Consider the following 20361-nt stretch of genomic DNA (forward strand, 5'->3'; position numbering starts at 1 on the left):
CTAATCGCATGTCGCCTTGTTTGGGGTCCCGATATCGAGCGAAGGCCTACTTCCGATGCGATGAGTCGGAGATCGTTGATCGGGGGTCCTTCCACCCTGGCCTTAAGTCCTCCGCTTAACCCTTCCGATGCGATTTTCCTTTAGAAGGCCTTTAGCCCATTTTTAGAAGAAATGCCTCCTTTTTCAAAGGACAAAGGCAATCTCCTTTCTGCGATAACTTCTTCGTACAAAGTCCATTTTAGCCCATTCAAGTTGCAGTAGATTCAAAATGAGAAGATCTATGCAATGGGACTATTTCCAAGAGCATCCTTGGACTTTCATTTTTCTTTGTGAGGAACACTTCAAACTTAGAAGTCTATTCAAGATCCATTTTGGATCACACCTTCCCACTAAAAGAACTTTAGGTCTCCAAAAGACTGACATATTGATCTGAACAGTAAATGAGAGTAACAACACCCTCTTCTTTCAGCCTCCATACACTTGCCTTGCATAGTGCCTCTGAACCAAAGTCTCTGACCACTCTCCTTCCTGGATGTGTTGGTCCTCTTGGGAAGAACTGTTTTCCTCCTTGACTTCATGCAAAACTCCTGCTCAGATGTCACAGAAGGAAGTTTGAACTTCTCTGCCTTGATCATTGATCCAAGGTGGCTCAAACAAATGTGAAGTTACATCTGCTTCACAAAATTTTCATTTGTGCCGGTTTGACAAGCTGTCAACAACAACTGTTAACAACAATAGAAATACAGACAACAATTGGATGGCCTAAACTCCTACTTCAACAAAAGAAACAAATTTTCACATCTTGTGAACACCTCCATGTCTTACATCTGCATACAAATGATGGACTAGATAACAAGCCCACAAAACATGCCTTTAAACCAAATGACTCTTCAAGCCAAGCATGTAGAAAAAGACCTCTCGGACTCTTTTTCAAAGATGAAACACTTCATCATCATCTCCATCTTGGAGACCACATCAACTTTTCTCAAGTCAGTATTACATGCATGTTAAAACAAAGCAATCAACCCTTCAAGTTAATCACACATACAGGTTTAAATACAAGGAAATCATCAATATCCCTGTGTTCATGCATATCATGCTTATGCATGCATTTCACCTTTCAACTTTCGCTTAAGCACACTGTACTTTTGAAGCCGAAATGAACATAATGTTGCAGCAACAAAGTGAGCCTCCTACTCAACTTTTCTCCATTCACCTTCTTGGTAAAACCCCGCAAGTTTGCATCCCATTAACAAAGAAACGCAAATAGATGCATCAATAGACATGCAATCTTAATTGGATAAGAACTCTAACCATTTCTTACCAATCCATTTCAAAGGTCTTGCCTTTGTCTGCACAGCAGCATCAACATGTGAATCATCCTGAAACACATCAATTATGGAATCTTTCTTTCCATGCCTACCATTTTCTCCTTCCACTTTCTTCAGCTTTGGTGGAAGCATTGTTGGATTTAAAGTCCAACATTTTGCAGCAAGATGCCCTTGCTTATGGCAGTAAGTGCACTGCATGTGCATCCTCTTGACAGCATGACTTGCCTTGTCCAATGGACCTTTGGCTTCTTGCTTCCTTTCCTTCAAAAGTTTCCTGCATGTGGCTATCCTCTTCCAACATCTAGAAACATTATGGTTATCCAAACCACAAAAGGAACAAGCAATTCTTTTCCCATATCTATGTGGAAATTTATCATGCTTTGCAAAATCAAAAGGAAGATGATTAGAACCAGATTTATACCTTTCTCTTTCACCTTTATTGCCTTCATGAGGAGGTGAATCAAATGAAGGAGTGGCTCCCTTTGGAACACCATCAATCTCTTCAAGGCTGTTAGAGTTTGCACAACTCTCTGGTTGAAGTGTGTGCTTCTGAACACCTGCATCCTGCAAATGATGTTTCAAGCTATTGCATTCCTCCTTAATACAATCTTCACTATCTCGAGGTAGAGGACCTGAAATGAAACTCCTTCTTGGAACTATTTCAATGACCTTCATGACAGTGTTGGAACTTTCTCCATAAGCTTGTCCATAGCCAAGACCCAAATACTTAGACCTTTCCTCAACTATTATTGGCTCAACAATAACCTGTGCATGTTTACCCAAGCCTTTTCCTTCATAGCCCATCTTGGACATTAGCTTGGAACCTATGCCTCTGGTATGCTTTTCAAGAGAACCAATATAAGCATTTTTAGAGGAATTTGAAGGCAAACAGGAACTATTTAACTCTTCTTCAAGCTGATACTTGACCAAGGCTTCTTTGGCAACAAACAGCTGTGACTCCAACTCATGCATCCTTTTCAGGGTCATATTTGCAATATGAAGTTGCCTTTCCATTTCCTGCAATTTGTCAGAAAGCATCTGCTTCTCTTCCTCCACGGAATTCAACTGCTCTCTAAGTATGTTGCTCTTCCTTCCATCCTCATACATTTCCCTCACCATATCCAACATGGTGAACAAGTCTTGGTTCATGTCTTCCTCAAAGACTCTTGTGAAGAAAGAAGAATTTGAGGACTCACTTGTAGAAGCTGTCAATATGCCAATGAACAAAAGAACTTCAAACAAGATTAATAAAGAGCTTATTCAACAACCTTTTGCAACAAACCTCTTGTGCTTCAAGGATTGCCTTGAGGTCCATTGGGATCAGAAGGATGCCTTCAGCCCTTCTTCCTTCTTGTCCTCTCTTGGACTTAGCTATCAATAGCTTTCCCTTCACCTCTGCAAACTCAAACAATAGTCAGTCTGCAAACAAGCATACAATCAACCTCTGACTGTTTAAACACCTTTCAGACAAGCAATCTTTGCTCTGTCAATCAAGCATTTTGATCTGATACCACTTGCTCTAGTATAATCAGCTTTGATATCACCTTCTTGAAGGTGTGGTTAATCAATCTCAAGCTCTGATACCACCTGATCTGAAAATGAGGCCTAAAGGCTTCTTGTCAAGCTTACAAGAACCTCTCCCACTTCCAAAGCTTAAATATTCCCAAGATATTATGATTAACCAATTGCGGAATTAAATATGCTTGAAAATAGGTGTATGTTGTTGTTTATTTTTAACTATTAAGGTGCTTTAAGTTTATTTGCTTCAACTGATGTAAAGGCATATAACAGCAAATAAAACAGCAATGCAATCTAGCAACAAGCAAACACACATAACAGCAATATAATATGTCGTTCACCCAAAACTCTTGGGCTATGTCTCCTTGAGCTCTAGTCAACTTGACTAGGCTCTTTGGGATTATGGCTGAAATCGTTTTACAAGCTTCACGCTCAACTCCATTGTATTACACAGAAACAATGGGCTTAGAATGCCATCTTATCCGTGGCTCTGAAGCTCTTAGGCTTTTTGACTTTGGCTCTCGGCTCTGGATCTTGCTCTTGGCTCTGGCTCTTGGCCCTCTTGGCTCTGGCTCGGCCTCTGCGTGCCTCTGTAATTCGCTTGACTTCCAAGCGATTCTTCAGCAACAACTCGCTGCTGTCAATGGAGCTCTCTGGTTCACTCGACCTCCAAGTGACTCCCAAAACTCTTTATGTTGCCTCAGCAATCGTGCTCTCTAGCTTTTATGAAGCCTCTTCTGGCTCTGCGGCTTCCCCAGTTGTTTCTCTGCGTGTAATCACTCCTCTGCGGCTCTGCAGCTTCTTCTGCTCCTTGTCTCTTCGACTGGCCATCTGGCTCTGTGGCTCTCTCGGCGTTACAAACGCATCATTGCCTATAAAATGCCCGCTTGCAGCGTGGCACAATGATCAAGGGCAGTTACAAGGAATCGGGGGCCTTTCTTCAGGTGAAAACCCGAAAATGACAATATTTCCCAATACACAGAGATATACCGGAAATACACAAAAAACGCCTCATGGAGCGTTTAATCGGACTTCAAATATTATTGAATCGCCCCTAAAAACCCTTTCAGGTCCGCCTTTTATGGCTATCGCAAGCCCACCATTGATCTGCGTGATTGCCGATCCAACAGCTGACAGTCCGTTTCGGGTGGCTTATGTGCATAGAGATTACCCGCCCGAAAAGGTGGTTTTCTCTCTCCTGCGCCATGCCACGTGTCGACCAGTGTATGGGTTTGGGCGGAGCCCATCCAATACCACTTACCGCCTGAGGCCCGCCCGAAATCCCGCTTACCACGAAACTCAAAATTTATAGGGCTACATTTATAAACCTTTCGGGTTCGCCATTCTATCGCAAATCGCTATAGCATGGCGTAATGGCCAAAACCCCATTTACACGGGGAATACATTGAAAATCAGAATTCCTCGGATTTCAAATTCTATGAAATCGGGTCTATAAACCCTATCAAGTCCACGCCCTGATCGCTAATCGCAATCGCGCTACCCAACAGCGCTTTGTATCAGGGATCACCAATCACCCGATCGCCGATTATCGCAATCGCTAATCGCATGTCGCCTTGTTTGGGGTCCCAATATCGGGCGAAGGCCTACCTCCGATGCGATGAGTCGGAGATCGCTGATCGGGGGTCCTTCTACCCTGGCCTTATGTCCTCCGCTTAACCCTTCCGATGCGATTTTCCTTTAGAAGGCCTTTAGCCCTTTTTTAGTGAAATGCCTCTTTTTTCAAAGGACAAAGGCAATCTCCTTTCTACGATAACTTCTTCATCCAAAGTCCAATTTAGCCCATTCAAGTTGCAGTAGATTCAAAATGAGAAAATCTAAGCAATGGGACTATTTCCAAGAGGATCCTTGGACTTTCATTTTCCTCTGTGAGGAACACTTCAGACTTAGAAGTCTATTCAAGTTCCATTTTGGATCAGGGACACATTGGATCTTATGCAGGATTGCACATGGTCTCCATCTTGGGTTTGGTCTCCCTATACGAGGTCCTAAGCTCCAGAGGGCTACATTGGCACATGTAGGGTGTATGTTGAGAGCCATGGGCCTCCACAACAATAAAAATTACTCCATGGATCCCCAAGGATGTTCAAAGATTGCTCAAGATTCACCTATTGGACAAGGAAGATGCACATTGTTCGCCTTTGCCCAACCAACCCCACAGGTGTACCATACACTTGGTAGGTGGCCCAAGACTTGTAGGAAGATGTGGCATTACCTACACCATCATTTGGACACCAATGAGGTTGTTGTTGTGCCCCCACACCCATTGGGAGCAACATAGGTTTATTGTTTGGGGAACAAGGGGCCAACCCTTTGTCCATCACTTTTGAGGGTCCTATTCTTCATTATGGCACCTATAGACCTCATCAGGCCTCTTGGAGGGCCCTACGACATGTATTATTCATCATCTAACCTCTTAAGAGGCTTCTTCTTTCATTTGTGAGCTAGTTTGGAGGACTTGTCACCAAAGGTTAGTTTATTAGCACATTATTTTATTTTTGGGGATTATGTAAGCCAAGGAGACTAATTCGAACTCCTCGTTAGTGTATAAATACAAGTGAAATGAGTTCATTTGCTCATCATCACTTTGGATTGGATCTTTTCTCTCTCTTGAGAATTTCGCACTTTTTCTTGGAGGATGAATTGGAGTTTTATGGATGAATTTTGATGTTTGGATTTGGTCTATCTTATCTTGGAGCTTCTCTATTGTCAAATTGTGGATGGTTTAATATGTTCTATTACATGCAAGTACGTGCTTTTAATGCTATTCTTGTTTTGCTTTGACATATACATGGGATTGGGATTATCGCTATTTTTAGGGCCAATTGCTACATGCATTTACTACTTAAATTGTCAAATTTTGTCTCTATATATCATATCTAAATGTATCGGCCGTGTAATTTGAATGAAATTTCCTAGGGATAATTCTAACAACGAATTTATCTTGATAAGCCATCACCTTTTGCAAAAGTATAAAAGTTGTAAGGTTGCTTCCATTTGCCCTAGAAGGCTAGCAAGGTAGTCTTAAGGCCTCCTTGACTAAGAAACGAAGTCCTCATTCATATTTATCATAGACTCCATTCTCCGAAGACTAAGGCACTGATCAAACTTTGCCCTGGTATCCCCAAGGCTAGTGCCTCATTGGATCAAATCAACACCTTTAAGTGAAAAATCCTTTCTTTGATTCTTTCCCCCTCATTGTCTAGGTTAAGAATATCGTTGGCTGCTAAATTCTTACCTCCTAACCTAGGCTAGGTCCACTTGGTCTCGTATGGTCCCATTCCTTTGAAAGGACAATTCTTCAAGAACAATCCGAGATACCAATTTCAATAATGATTTTAGGGATTGGGAAACTCTTTCACAAGTCATATTCCCTAAACCCAACCCTCAAATCCTCCCATCCTTTTCCTAGAAGATATTGTACCTTGCTTAGAAAGCAAGCAAGCTCTATTCTTCAACCTCTTCTGGAAAGGGATTATTTGGGTCACTCTATATCCACTTGTCGATTTATCCTTCATTTGTCACTCCATATATACCGAGTCTCCTCCCATCGGTGAAAGCCCGCAAATAGTAGGGAGCCTTAGCTAAGGTGACAATGGCTAAGTATCCATTTGTTGCCCTTGGTCTAACATTTTCCCCTTTAGGGATCCCCTTTAGTTCCCCTGCTAGTTTGAGCGGTAATAGAAACAACATTATTTCTAGCTACACCTGTTTGAACTCACAAAAACGAATCATACAAATGAGCTGGTTGGCAGTCAAGTCCCAAGTCTTTTTTTTGGAAGTGTTGTTTACAATGGGAATTATTGGACTAGGCCAATTGCTTTTTGCTCTGCTTATTGGAAAAATGCAAAATTTTCTCCAATCTCTTAGCTGCAGAATATTAGAAATGCAGTTGAGACAACGTGATGTGGAACTGTGGATTGATCGTTATCTGTGCGAAGGGGAGTAATGTAATCTAAAAGGTTCAAGTGGATAGCAAAGCGAGGGGTTACGGAAGAAAAATTGCTCACAGATTTACCTAAGGATTTACAAAGGGAAATTGAAAACCATCTTTGTTTAAATCCGATTGTCCAAGTAGATGTGAGATCATAGGCTTCAGAACACCCCGACTCCTCCAACTTGCTCAACAATTAATAAATGGGGACTTGAAATCGACAGTTCGTAGAGGGGCACCCGAAATGAAAATTCTACCAGTTTTAAAAGGGGCTACATGGCCGTCAACACTTGGCTCCCGACCCCAGTGGTATTCCAAAATCGTTGGAATGCCCCAAAAATATATGTTAATCGACAAGGGAAGGCAAGTTTTCCAGGATTGCTAAAAGAGATAAATGAAACAGGAGAGTTGAGCTCTAATACTGAGAACGTTGCTGTTCTTGCAGATTAGATACGGCATTTGCCACAAGAAGTAAGGCAGGTGGCATCTTCCAGACCAATAACAGATTTGAATAGGGACATCTGTTGGGACATCGTATTCACTCTTGCTCATAAATGGCACCCCGTAACACAGAGCGAGGCCTTGACTCTTCCTTAGCCAATTTCAAGGCAAAATTACTAGGCAAGTGTGTTGAAGACCAGAAAATGGGCACCTTGCCTCTAGACAAGGCAAAATAAAAGTTTCATGCAAATTCTTCAGCAATACAAATAAGATATTTCATGAAAATTCTTTAGCAGATGGTCACTATTCAGTCCAAAGGACTTTCACCAAAAGGAAGCTTTCAAGAGAAGGGTGGCAATATTTTCCTCTGCTGCTCCAGAACAACAAGCTTCATCCAGTGGTTTGAAAGAAGATCAAGAACTGCAAGTGCCTGTAGAGGACATTGTTAAGGATATCATAGTTTCTTATAAGCATCAGGTACCATTACCCAGACTTGTTTTGTTGGAAATACATCACTGGCCAAGTATTGGACACGACACTGCATGGGTGCATATCTGATTAGTATTGGACACAACATTGCATGAGTGCATATCTGATTAGTATTGGACACAGCAGTGCCTGAGTGCATAGATAAGTGTGACTGGTCGATTGACATAGATGTGGCATCAATCGTGGGTTGAGCTTGGTGGTGTTGATTAACCTTGGCAGCAGTAGCTCAGCCGGTGGATTGTCAAGACTAGAATAGAATGCATATGCTTGTATGTAGCACTGGGGAGTGGATTCTCTTGAGTTCCATCTTCTGAATACCTTTGAATCTTGATGCATTGACCCCTTGAATGGAACACCAAACTTCACACATAGCTGTCCCAGCTTTGCTGTATCAGTTAGAGTGGTTTACAGGGGAAAGCCAACAGCAGCTTCTGTGGTAGAATTTCCTAAGAGACCATTGTGTTGAGTAACTAGCACATTCTCTCCAGGGACGAGCATTTTACAATAACCGACAGATTTATGTTAGTTCCACCAATGAGATTGAAAGGGTAGTGAGAAGTTTAAACTTTAGATGCAGCTGTTCTGGATATGTGCCATGTTGCTTTGAGCAGTGTTGAACCATCCTATCGCTTCAAACCACGGGACTATTGCTGGAGCTCAAACATTTAGACTCTCAAACTTTAGCTTCAGCAGATGGCAACAAATGAAAATGTCTAGACACTAAAATTCTAGACTCATGGCAACGAATTAATTGAAAAATAAATGTATATAACAAATTCCTATTTTTAGAGAAAAATGTGACACCTCTTAAACAGTTTATCTAATGCTTATTTTTGGTAACAGTTTACATGAATGGGGCATAGACTCACCATTTGAGGAGCCTAAAAACATCAGCAAAAGTCTAAAGTCAAACAAGTGGGGGGGGGGGGTTTTTTTTGGCAAGAAGAGGAGGGATGTGTTCTGAATCAGTGAATAGTGAGTCTGAGAGGCTATCTTGTAACTTTCTCAAACAGAAATTCAGCCATGGATCTAAATTTTACATTCTTTCTTTTTAAAGTTTTAAGCTTTTCATTTGTCATTTTTATTATTTTTTTTATATGAATGTAAGATATGAATGTAATTAATGCAGCTTTCAGACCAGGGACTTATATGTTTAAATATTTGCAAAGACGTTTGTGCTATAAATGTTTCCTATCATTTTTTTGGATTGTGTGAACTATTTATACAATAAACAGAGTATCGTTAAAGAATTCAGATTTAATATACTTTTTTATGTCTTTGAATATATACATTCAAGATGATCTTAATGTTTATTTATATTAGCTGAATTCACAGATTGTACTCAGCTTTGGCATTTCACACTGGATTCGTTTATTAATTCACACTGGATTCATTTATTAATGACCAAGAGTTCACCTTTCATCATCCAAGCCTTGCAAGGACTTCCTAACTCTGTAACAGGTCTCAAATTTATTGTTTTCCTCACTTTTAAGTCTTTTCCACCTTCCATTATCAGCTATTGTGCTTTGTTATTTCAGACTCCATGCACAATGGATAGGCCTTTGGTATGAAATTTTATAGTCTTTAATCTCAATCTGTTGCCATCTCACCTCTAATCTTTTTATCCTGTTATTCAAATCAAAACAAAATAATCTATCATTTTGAGCTTAATTTCGTAAGCTGGTGCTTAATGGATAGGCCCTTGGTATGAAATTTTATAATCTTTAATCTCAGTCTGTTGCCATCTCACCTCCAATATTTTTATCCTGTTCTTTCAAATCAAAACAAAATAATTTCATAAGCTGATACTTAATGGATAGCCCTTTGGTATGAAATTTTATGATCTTTAATCTCAGTCTGTTGCCATCTCACCTCCAATCTTTTTATCTTGTTCTTTCAAATCAAAACAAAATAATCTAGCATTTGGAGCAAAATTTCGTAAGCTGATGCTTAATGACAGTAAGCAGTCAGTGTGCATTTGTCCCTGTGGGTTTACTTCCTCTAGCCCAAAAGCCAGGTCAGTAAGGGTTACTTTGTCCATTTGTCCCTGAGGGTTACTTCCTCTAGCCCAAGAGCCAGGTCAGTAAGGGTGACTTTGTCCATCTGTCCCTGAGGGTTACTTCCTCTAGCCCAAGAGCCAGGTCAGCAACGGTTACTTCCTCTAGCCTAAGAGCTGCATAGTTACAGACAGTCGAAAACATCTCAATGAACTACAAATTTCTTGATCTCTTACTATTTGCTATACGCTCGATGTATAATAATATAATTATAATTAAAAAATAAAATCATTTTGTATCCAATCCTTTTATGCTAAAGAAAAACTTAACTTACTTTGCATTAATGCAAAAACCAATTCAAATAGCACATGCATGTTTTTCATGCAAAAACTTAAAAAACCAATTCAAGTAACACATGCATGATTTTCATGCAAAAGCTTTAGACCTCCATTTGTGGAATTTTCCCAAAGCCTTATCAAAAGCCTACTTCTTATATGCGATGCATGTAAAACTTTCTTGATCTCTTACTATTTGCTATACACTCTATTTATAATAATATAATTGTAATTAAAAAATAAGATCATTTTGTATTCAATCCTCCTTATCGTAAAGCAAAACTCAACTTACCATTAATGCAAAACCAATTAAGTAATACATGCATGTTTTTAAGCATAATTCTTATATGTACGTGATGCATGTAAACTTTCTTTTATGATATAATAGGTGTTGGGATTTGATGAATAAAATGTCTAGTATAGTAAATTTTGTTTATAAATATTATTTTAAAAAAATTAAAAATTAAATTAGTGTTGGAATTTGATGAATAAAATTTTAAATCATATTTTGGTTCATCAAGCTCAATCAATATTTATAATTACACATCTAAATAACGGTGACAACCAGTACCTCACAAAAAACCTCTATTGTCCTATAGTAAACGTGGGGTTAGTTTCTTTCCAACAAAGTATTTATTTTTCTTCCAAACAAAGTATAAATATGAATCTAGAGCAAGGTAACAAACCCGAAGAATTAGAAGCTGAGTGTCCCTGTCGCTCATAAAGCCTCGGTGGATATAACGAATATTTCCGTAGGCAAACACTATTTTATACTCCCTCGAGCCTTCCTTGAGATACAAGCTAATTCTTTTAGTCACAAAATCAAACTCTGCATTTATTCTGCTTCGAGAACACGATACAAAGAACGTATTCTCAGAAGTTTGGCAGCCCATATGCAGATTTATTCCCTCAAAAGATGACATTTGTCTAGATTTAGGACCCTGTGTAGTGTCGTTCTGCCTAGTTCTCGGTATTGTGTTTCTTTGAAAAGTCTTCGGCTCAGCTACATTACTATGGTTCTGCGTAGATTTTGACCCAGAAATGTTGTCTTTCTGCATAGATGGAGTCATAAGAGTACAGTTCTGCGTACATTTTGGCCCCGCCATTAAATCCTTCCGTGTAGGCTTCGTCTCTAGTAAAGTAAGGGGTTGCATTCTAATGTCTTTCTGAGGAGCTTTCATCCCAGAAACTGTGTCATTTTGCATAGACTTTAACCCAGGCATAATGTCTTTCTGCGATGCTTTTGTCTCATAACTAATGTCTTTCTGCATACAGTTCTGCGTATATTCTGGCCCCGCCATTAAATCTTTCGGTGTAGGCTCCGTCTCTGGTAAAGTAAGGGTTTGCATTCTAATATATTTCTGAGCTTTCTTTCCATAAACATTGTCATTCTGCATAGACTTTAACCCAGACATAATGTCTTTCTGTGGATCTTTTGTCTCAGAAATAGTGCCTTTCTGCATAGATTTTAGATTAGTTAGATTACAACACTGCTTATCTTTCAACTCAGATATAATTTCTTCCTTCATAGGTTTCGGCTCCGGCACATTATGGTCCTTCATAGATTTTGGCTGAGATATAGTCTCCCCCTCAGATTTTGACTGAGATGCAATTGAGTTTTGTATCAATTTTGGCTCAGCCAATGCTCTGTCGTTACGCACAGATTTTGGATTGGACAGAATGTTGTGCTGCAAAAGACTGACTGCAAGAGGAGCAGACCAAAAAATGAGAAGACCAGCCTTTGCAAGATTGTGAAGATCTGAAGCTAATTCTGAACTTTTAATCTCAACAATAGCCCTCAATTTGGCCTCTGAACCATGCAAAGAACTGCTTGGAGTACTAGTCAGCAATTTGCAAGCACATACACCTCCTTTCTCCACAAATTTCTCTAGAAAATCTACCAAAAAGTGCTCATTGGGTATAAATGGTATCTCTGAAACCTCAATCGTCCTAATATCAGCCATATTAATGAAACTGGTAATGAACAAACTGCAAAGAGAATAAAATCACCCTATCAGGATTACAGTTTTAAAATATTGAAAGTTTTAGCATGAGAATGCTTTGCTGCCCGAGTCTGATCATGTTTCAATAGGAAATACACTATTTGAAATTTTGCATTAAGAAAACCTGCAACATAAAACTGAGAAAAAATTCTACTTACAAAGTGGGTCCAAATTTTCAGACCCTCTGACGCAACACCCTTGTAATCCCTCAGACGAAACACCTACAACGTGCTAGCGATCTAGAACTGCAACACTAATACTATGGGTGGATTGATAAAATGAAGGCACGATACAGTACGCTTATAACAGCGTAAGTATGACTATTGCTAGAACCACTGCAAAGAATCGCGTGGTCCGCCAACTAGATGCTTGATTTTTTGTGCTCATCCATGCAATTATTGCATAAAGAAAATTTAACATAGCGTCAACATGCCTGCAGCTTTTAAGGTAACATCCATGACTGTCAATATCATGTGTGAATGCAGTGTACATTGTGATATGATCTGGATGAGATCGATTCCAAACCCACTATAGTTGTAACATCCATGCCTGTCAATATCATGTGTGAATGCAGTGTACATTGTGATATGATCTGGATGAGATCGATTCCAAACCCACTATAGTTGTACTTTAGTCTCGTAGACCCAGTAAAACATAAAGTGATCAGTGTCATTACAATAGAATTAACCTCAACTGTTACGAATTCCCTGCCCAGCTAGATCAAAAAGTTGTCACTGCACGAAAGTCTAGGAATATCATGAAGTAGAATCCTGCGTAGATAATTCTTTCTTTCAAAACACAGAATCAAAAGGACAGCGATAAATCTTTCCATGAGAAAGTAATTGACATGAGTGGAACCCTGTGACCTTTTGTCGCTGTCTAATCTGGTCACTGGTGGCGGGAATTTCTTAGTAGTGAAGTTTTCCTAAAAGTAATTTAATAATTAAAAGTAGTTTAGAATAGGTTAGTGAATTTAATAAAGTGAAAGATGTGTATATTTGTGAATGCTTTATTTTCGTATAAATAAAGTCAGTGATATAGCTTTATGTTGATTTCGTTGTGGCTGCTGGGAATTTTTACTAGTGAAGTTTGGTTTAAAAATAAATTATTTTAATAATTAAAAGTAATTTAGGATGGTGAATTGCTACGGGGCTTTGGATTGATGGTAAATGGGTGCTTCTTTAAGGTACTCTTTGCAATAGGTCGTATAAATAAAGTCAGTGATTTAGCTTTATTTTTATTTGGTCCCTGGTGCCGGGAATTTCTTAATAGTGAAGTTTGATTAAAATAAATTAATTTAATAATTAAAAGTAATTTAGGATGGTGAATTTAATACAGGGAGTGATAGGTATTTGTGAATAAAGTCTTTATTTTGGGATTAATAAAGTCAGTGAAATTGCTTTGTCTTTTTTATTTAACTGTGTTTTTTGGGTTTTTTTTTATATTATTAATAGTTAATTGTTTGTTTTTTGGTCACTTGTTAAGGAAGTTTAATCATATGTAAAAATGTTTTTTTTGCAAAAACGTAGAAGAGGAAATATTTCCACCGCAGTGAAAATACAAAATACATATGTCGAAAATTGTGCTTTCAAGGCATTAAGAAAATGACAAAGAAACCAATAACTAATGAACTAAAACCATAGCAAGAGGAAATTAGGTAGGAAGAGGGATCTCAGTCACTTGCAACAACATGAATAGGCTCCTTGTTGCTACCCAATGAGTAGTCAGTAGCACAAGGAATAGCAAAGTATTTCTCATTGTGCTCCAATCAATGATTCAGGGCTTCCATGTGCCAATGCAAGTTTTCATGGATAGGAGGAGGTCCTAATTTCCATGTCTATCCAATAAAAAATATCCTAACAAATACTTCATGTGCCAATAAAGGTCCATTAGGTACATATATTGATTGAATGAATGAAGGAAGGAATGGATTTTAATGACATCCATGAGACCAAGCGATCTAAGAGACCTAAGATTCCAACACATCACAACTTCGAACTTTTTTCTAAGTCTACTCTCTTGTCATGAATCTTGACCAAGAAGCTCACAGTTTTGATAAGCCTCACTTCCTTTGTCATGAATCTTGACCAAAAAGCTCACAGTTTTGACAAGCCTCACTTCCTCGGACAACTTGTTCAAACAATCCACCTTCAAAATGCTACTAAATTGATTATGAATATCTTCATAAGCTGAACAATCCATGATGTAGTGCCATTATGTTTCAACCTCTCCTTTCCTACAAAAGATGCAAATTCTTTCTTCCCACTCTTCTTTTGGAGTTGTCCATCTACCTGTTTCACATATGAGATGATGAGACTCGGTCCTCAATTGTGTTATTAATAATCTAGCCTTTCCTGTGATTTTGGCACCCAAATATATCTTCTCATCATGAGACCATGTCGGGTTGAAATCTTTGACATATAGATATTTTTTTCGACCAATCTGCTTTTCCCACATGGTAGTCCTAAATTTTTCAAGCACCCATTTTTTATCTCCTCTTTAGAGTTAGGACAATCCTGCCACTTAATGCCCCACTTACCCAACCACTTTTCATTTTGTTTCCTCCAAGTTTTCTTCCTCCTTTTTAACTCCTTTGCAACAACTATTTTAGGCCAACAATGCCCATCCATGCCTTCAACCTTTTTTAAGTAACTTAACAAGCGAAAGACCGCCTCATCCTCCATCGGAAACAAACTAGCCTCAACTAGCAGGATCTCATAAGGAACCATTGATTTGACTTTGAAATTATTAGTGATTAAGTGCTTTTGAATTCTTTCTAATTGTCTCCACTTGTGGTTTGACATACTTTTTCCCCAAACTTCACTTCCATAGAGTACAACCAGTGTAACCAATAACCCAAAAAGGGTTTTCTTGCTCTTCTAGTCCCATAATTTTGCTTTCCTACATTTGTTATGTAGAAGGTAAAAAATTTTCCAACCCCCTTGAATCATTTTAGCTCTACATGTCTCCCAATTGAGCCTGTTGTGAAAAACAATTCCTAGATACTTGTATTCTTCCACTATTTCCAAGGGTTTCCCCTCAAAAATAAAATTAACTTACTACTTTTTCCTCTTCATGGAGAAGATCATAATCTTGGTTTTGCTAACATTTACTTGCATCCCAACCTCTTTACAAAATATCTATAAGGCCTTCATATGCTTTCTCAGACCATGAGCCGATTTTGCAATTAGGATAAGGTCATCAACATACAAAAGAAGCCTCACCACATAACTTTCTAATTGAATATCGTCTCCATTGTTACTTCTTAACCATTATTCTAGCTTATCAATATATAAGCCAAACAGTGTGGGGGAGAGAGGGCACCCTTGCTTGACCCCAATGTCACTACCAAAGCATTCAAAAAAGCCTTTCTTAGTTATGATTTTAGCTCTAACTTTCTCGTAAAGCTTATGAACGACTGCTCTATATTTTCTTTTCTCCACAGCTTGCCTCTAAGAATAATGTCGAAACCTCCACCGCCCCAACGGCTACAAGTGCACGGGCAAGTCATAGTTGTCGATGGAAGGAAGAGACATGCTAGACTAAGAAGCCTTAAGGTCGAGGGATGGATAAAATGCATCCCGAAAAACGAGATTGAGACCTTTTGGGAAGATGAACAAAGAGTTTGAAATAACCAATGAATGCCTCTTACCCACATGAGTTCCAATGAATGCGAAAGGAAATCCAGGCAAAAGAAACTAGGAAGAAGCAAGAAAATGGATGAGATGCAACAAAAATCCATAATGAGTAGAGGAAACAACAAGGAGAGAACCAACAAGTTGAAATGGGAAAGGTTATCAAAGAGATTAATGCTAAGGCCCACCACAAAAATTCTAGAGGCACCAAAGACATAAGCGAGTTCAATATAGAACTACATGCGAGGTGATGAGCATCGCCTCCAAGGCTAAAGCTCATGTACGATTGCACCAACTAGCACATTGGAGATTGTCATTTCTTGGAGCTGAGATTGCCTTTCTAACTACCACGTCAACAATGGCAGTGAACACCCCAATTAGGGAATTAATTAAATAAATAAAAATATTAATTTTTATTTTATAATGACTATGATTATTAATATTAAAACAAGCAAACAAATCAAAAACAAAAACAAACAAAAAAATGGTTTAAACAAAAAATAAGGAAATTTCTTGATTTATTTTAAAATTTATTTATGTGTTTCAAAAACATTAACATTAATATTTTTAAATCACCATAATTTTGATGACTTCAAAAGTTAGGAAGTATTTTAAAATTAAGATTTAATGTTGGTGTATACTAGATATTTTACAAAGTGTTTTTCATCATCAACCCTCGTAATGTCATAAAGTTAATATATTTAATGTTTGGTGTATACTAGATATTTTACAAAGTGTTTTTCATCATCAACCCTCGTAATTCTTTCACCCCATAATGTTTTATGAAATGTTTAGTGTCTCACTTGATTATATAGCTCTTCGAAATTTGTTTTTAATTTAACAATGCTGATTTTCTTCTTTACACTAGTTAAAACAAAGAGATCATTTTTTATTTTTTTTTATCTTCTATATTTGGGTTGATAACCTCCTTGTTTTATCTTAATTTTCTATTATTCTCTAATCAAATTTGTAAATAGTTTCTTTTTAATTAAGATGTAATAATGTTTTCAATATTATTGGTTTTTTGAGTCCCCTATTTGCAACTCAATTGACAAGCGTCATGAAAATGAAGTGTTATGTACCAAGAGATTCGAGGTTCAAATCCCCTCTACTTACCCATGTCTGCAGAAGGGGTGTTATATGGAATTTATGACTGCGGACAAAAGTATCTTCCCTAGACCTAGTGGCCTGGTCTAGAACAACAAAAATCAAAGACTATAAAGTGTTCCTTAGAAGAATTGGAGAATGAAAAGATGGCTTACTTGTGATCTGTCACAAGTCTTTCTCTCCTCTTGGCTTTTCAGCTCCAACCGTAGCCTCGATCACTATAATTAGAACCTGCACAAATAAACACACAAGCAAAATATCTACGACATCTATGTAGCATCATCCAATCATTCTATTTAATGAATTAGCATAGCAATGAAACACATGTAATAAACATAACATAACACATGTAGGAAAACAATACACTCTTTGAATTAAAACGGAAGGGAGATATTTATAACCAAAAGTGGAAGTTGATCTTGTAGATAACCTCTCAAGTTGACTTTTCCTTCCTTGCCACAATGTACACCTCAAAGCTACCCTAATGCATGGGAATTATGTCTCTCTTATGACCAAAACAACAACATGAGGGTGTGATTAATCTCTAGAAGCAAACCCTAGATTATGGATGGTGGTGAATATATAGGAGAGGATGGTAGTTTATGAATTCTCATCCTTTTACCAATCTAGGCTTGAGATCCACTCTTGATGGGATGATCAGCTAAAGGGATAAGAAGGTGAAAACTCTAAGGCAGGGGAGATAGGATTCAAAGTTCTTATCCAAGGTAAATGGTTATTAAAACTCTTGGAAGATTTTGGAAGAGGAAGCTTCAGGATTATTCTCATTTTTCCTGAATTTTCGTGATCAACGCACCCCAAACGAGGGCATAATTGCTCTAATCATAGCAGGTGCAGAACTCGGCAACCTACTACTCAAATTAGGTCCTTAAGGGGCCAAGGTGCGTTGGGCCTTAAAAGCACTGAAATGAAGAAGTAAAGGTCAGAAACTCAGGGATTTAAGAGATTCATGCTTAGGTCTTTGTGTAGGGATGATGACAAGGTGTTCATGGATGTTTGTGGATCCAGTTTGTAGACATATTGACCAGATGTCACAAAATGGCCTATAACAGATTGCCCCCTAAAGCGCAAAGTCTGAAATAGTGGCTGATGATTGAAGTGCTTTACCTTGTGACAAGTCTGGATCAAGAACAACTGGTCAGATCATCATCTGTTACAATACATTTACATCATGATATTTTTTATGAGGGAGGCATACCCATACTCAGCGTATAAGCTAACATTACATGTATAATGATAAAAAGACATGTCCACTGATGACAAATGATGGACCCATTATTGGATGATTGTCTATATGATCATAGCCATCATACATTTTGATCTTGTATTAATCCTAAAATTGTAGCCTAGACGGTTGGAACAAGATTCAGGGTCTTTTATCTCATTCACTCGATCGTCTAATGTACAAGTCTAACACTGTGAATAAAGGAGTTGAAGTCGAACATGGAAGACACCATTTGATTACTAGCCAATGATGTAAGCCATTAAAAGACAAGAGAGAAACCACCAAGGATGGCAATGGCTCTCAAGGTACTGCAGTACAATCCGCATGGTGTGAATGAATGAGTTGAAGTCAAACACCATATATAATAGGTTGGTCGAAGGCCGGTCATGTAAACCTATCGCCGGGAGCGATGAAACTTGCTATTGATGTATGCAAGTCCCAAGGTACTTAAGGAAGAGTTTCTAAGTCAAATTCTTGGATAATGAGTTGATGTCGACAGGAAGTGACCCATTGTATGAGGGCCTTGATGTATCCCCCATCAACGACACGAAACGGGTATCATGATTCATGACGAAAAGACTTTGATGTGGAACTGGTTCAGGAATGACAAACATGGAACGAAGTATTAAGAGTATCGTAGTAGATATTAACTAAATGACTTCTCTTGAACACACCAATGACACTGAATGGAGTTCGTAACATTGACCCAAAACCGGAAATGGAGGCTCTGAAATGGTATTATGAACCAAAAGACAAGAAAATTTCCCAACCCAACAGCCACAGAGATGAAGTGGAATAGTGTCGTCTTCAAGAGCGACTCACTACCATAATAGGTGGAATATCCCATTTTCCTAATTTCCCTAACCATTGTTGGTCAATACCTCTATATTTTGTAACCAACACAAGGAGGATAACATATGCTTGATCTGTAAGCTCATCCTTAGGATGAATCCCTTTGAGTATGTTTAACGAACCTTGAGAAGGAGCGGTTTGGCCCCGTCATGTTTGATGATTCCATCATTGTTTGATACTTTTAATGAGTCTAGCGAAGGTATAACTAGACATCTTTGTCATGTTTAGAGAGTTTGAAAAAGAGAAAAAAAGAAAACTCCAAAGGTTCCTTTTTGTAGATAGTCTCTTGAGTCTGAAAAGGTAGAAAACAATACTTACAAAAACCTCTTAGCCATGTTCGACTAAGGTATTCTTTTTTAGTAGTTAGTCTAGCTCAGTCCATAAAAGGGATAAACATATACTAAGTAGACATGTTTTCATTTACTCTAATGAGTTCAAAAAGACAAGTGCTCGACAATATTTTCATGTTTAAGGAGTCTAAAAAGAGTTGAAAGAGGACTCCAGGGGTTTCCTTTTTCGTAGCTTTACAAAGCTCGAAAAAAGTGATAAAAATAATCTCCTTGGTAAAAAATGGGTTGTTTCAATAGCAACATCGTAAAATCCATTAAAATAGTTGTCATCCTGCTCAAAACACCACGAAAAGATTAAAAATACATGTTTCATGATAAAACTGAGTCATATTTAAGTCAAAACACTAATAAATTAATGATGAAAATGACCTCAAAATAGGCAAAAGGTAACTCATTTTTACCATTTGATATTTATCTCTCGGAGAGTGAGTTTTTGAGTGTTTTTCCCCCAATATTCTGTAGTTGATTGTGACCAATCCAGTGGATCATTTCAAGCATCGTCACTTCCAGGTACAAGCTAAGACCTTTCTCTTCTTTTTCATGGTTCCATTTTGCAATTTCAAGCACATTTTTCAAAATCTTGAGGCCCCTAGGGCTCTAACTATTTGCCCTAGGTCCAATGCACCCCCAGAAGGTCGAAAGGTGTGTTGACCAGGAAGAAATTACACTAGGGATAGCGTTGCAACGCTCTGTCTTCCCTTAGGAGGGTGTGTTGGGCGCAATCCCCAACTTAGTTTTGCCTGTTTGCCTCAATTTTTTAATAATATTTTGCATGAAATGTACCCTATTTATTCTCCTTGTGATGTTGCAGGTATCTATTGGAACAAAATGGCCTTGATATGAAGGGAAAGAGAACATGAAGAACAATATTTGGCTACATGTAATGATCCCGTTACAATCTAGGCTTTAAGATATTGTGGTCTCCTAAAATTATTTTGGCTTCCTAGTATGAGACAACAGATAGAGTTATTGAGGTATCTTGTTCATGCATGGGATGTTCAAGCGCAAGCATTCAGACTTGGTGCACATACATTGGAAATACAAGTAGAGGACATATATTTTTTGATTGGTCTATTAAGGCGATCAAGGAGTGGTGGAGAAATAGTCA

At 38.2% G+C, this 20361-nt stretch overlaps 1 protein-coding gene across 2 annotated transcripts in view; it reads right to left on the bottom strand.

The window, feature by feature from the left end:
- The window catches only part of LOC149250866 (putative RNA-dependent RNA polymerase 1), a 197445-nt gene extending 184935 nt beyond the window's left edge, over nt 1–12510 (bottom strand). The window contains exons 1-2 of one of the 2 annotated variants that reach the window (XM_089459259.1): nt 12225–12510; nt 10750–12052 (exon numbers count right to left, since the gene is read on the bottom strand). In XM_089459259.1, coding sequence (XP_089315385.1) covers nt 10750–12027 — 1278 coding nt within the window. In that variant the 5' untranslated portion in view covers nt 12028–12052; nt 12225–12510. The remainder of the gene's footprint in view (nt 1–10749; nt 12053–12224) is intronic. The other variant, XM_089459258.1, reaches the window with a different exon arrangement.
- Nucleotides 12511–20361: the final 7851 nt, after the last annotated feature.

Source organism: Pinus tabuliformis, chromosome 7, assembly GCF_031772625.1.
Source record: "Pinus tabuliformis cultivar Carrire ecotype Pingquan chromosome 7, CPIR1, whole genome shotgun sequence".
NCBI lineage: Eukaryota > Viridiplantae > Streptophyta > Pinopsida > Pinales > Pinaceae > Pinus > Pinus tabuliformis.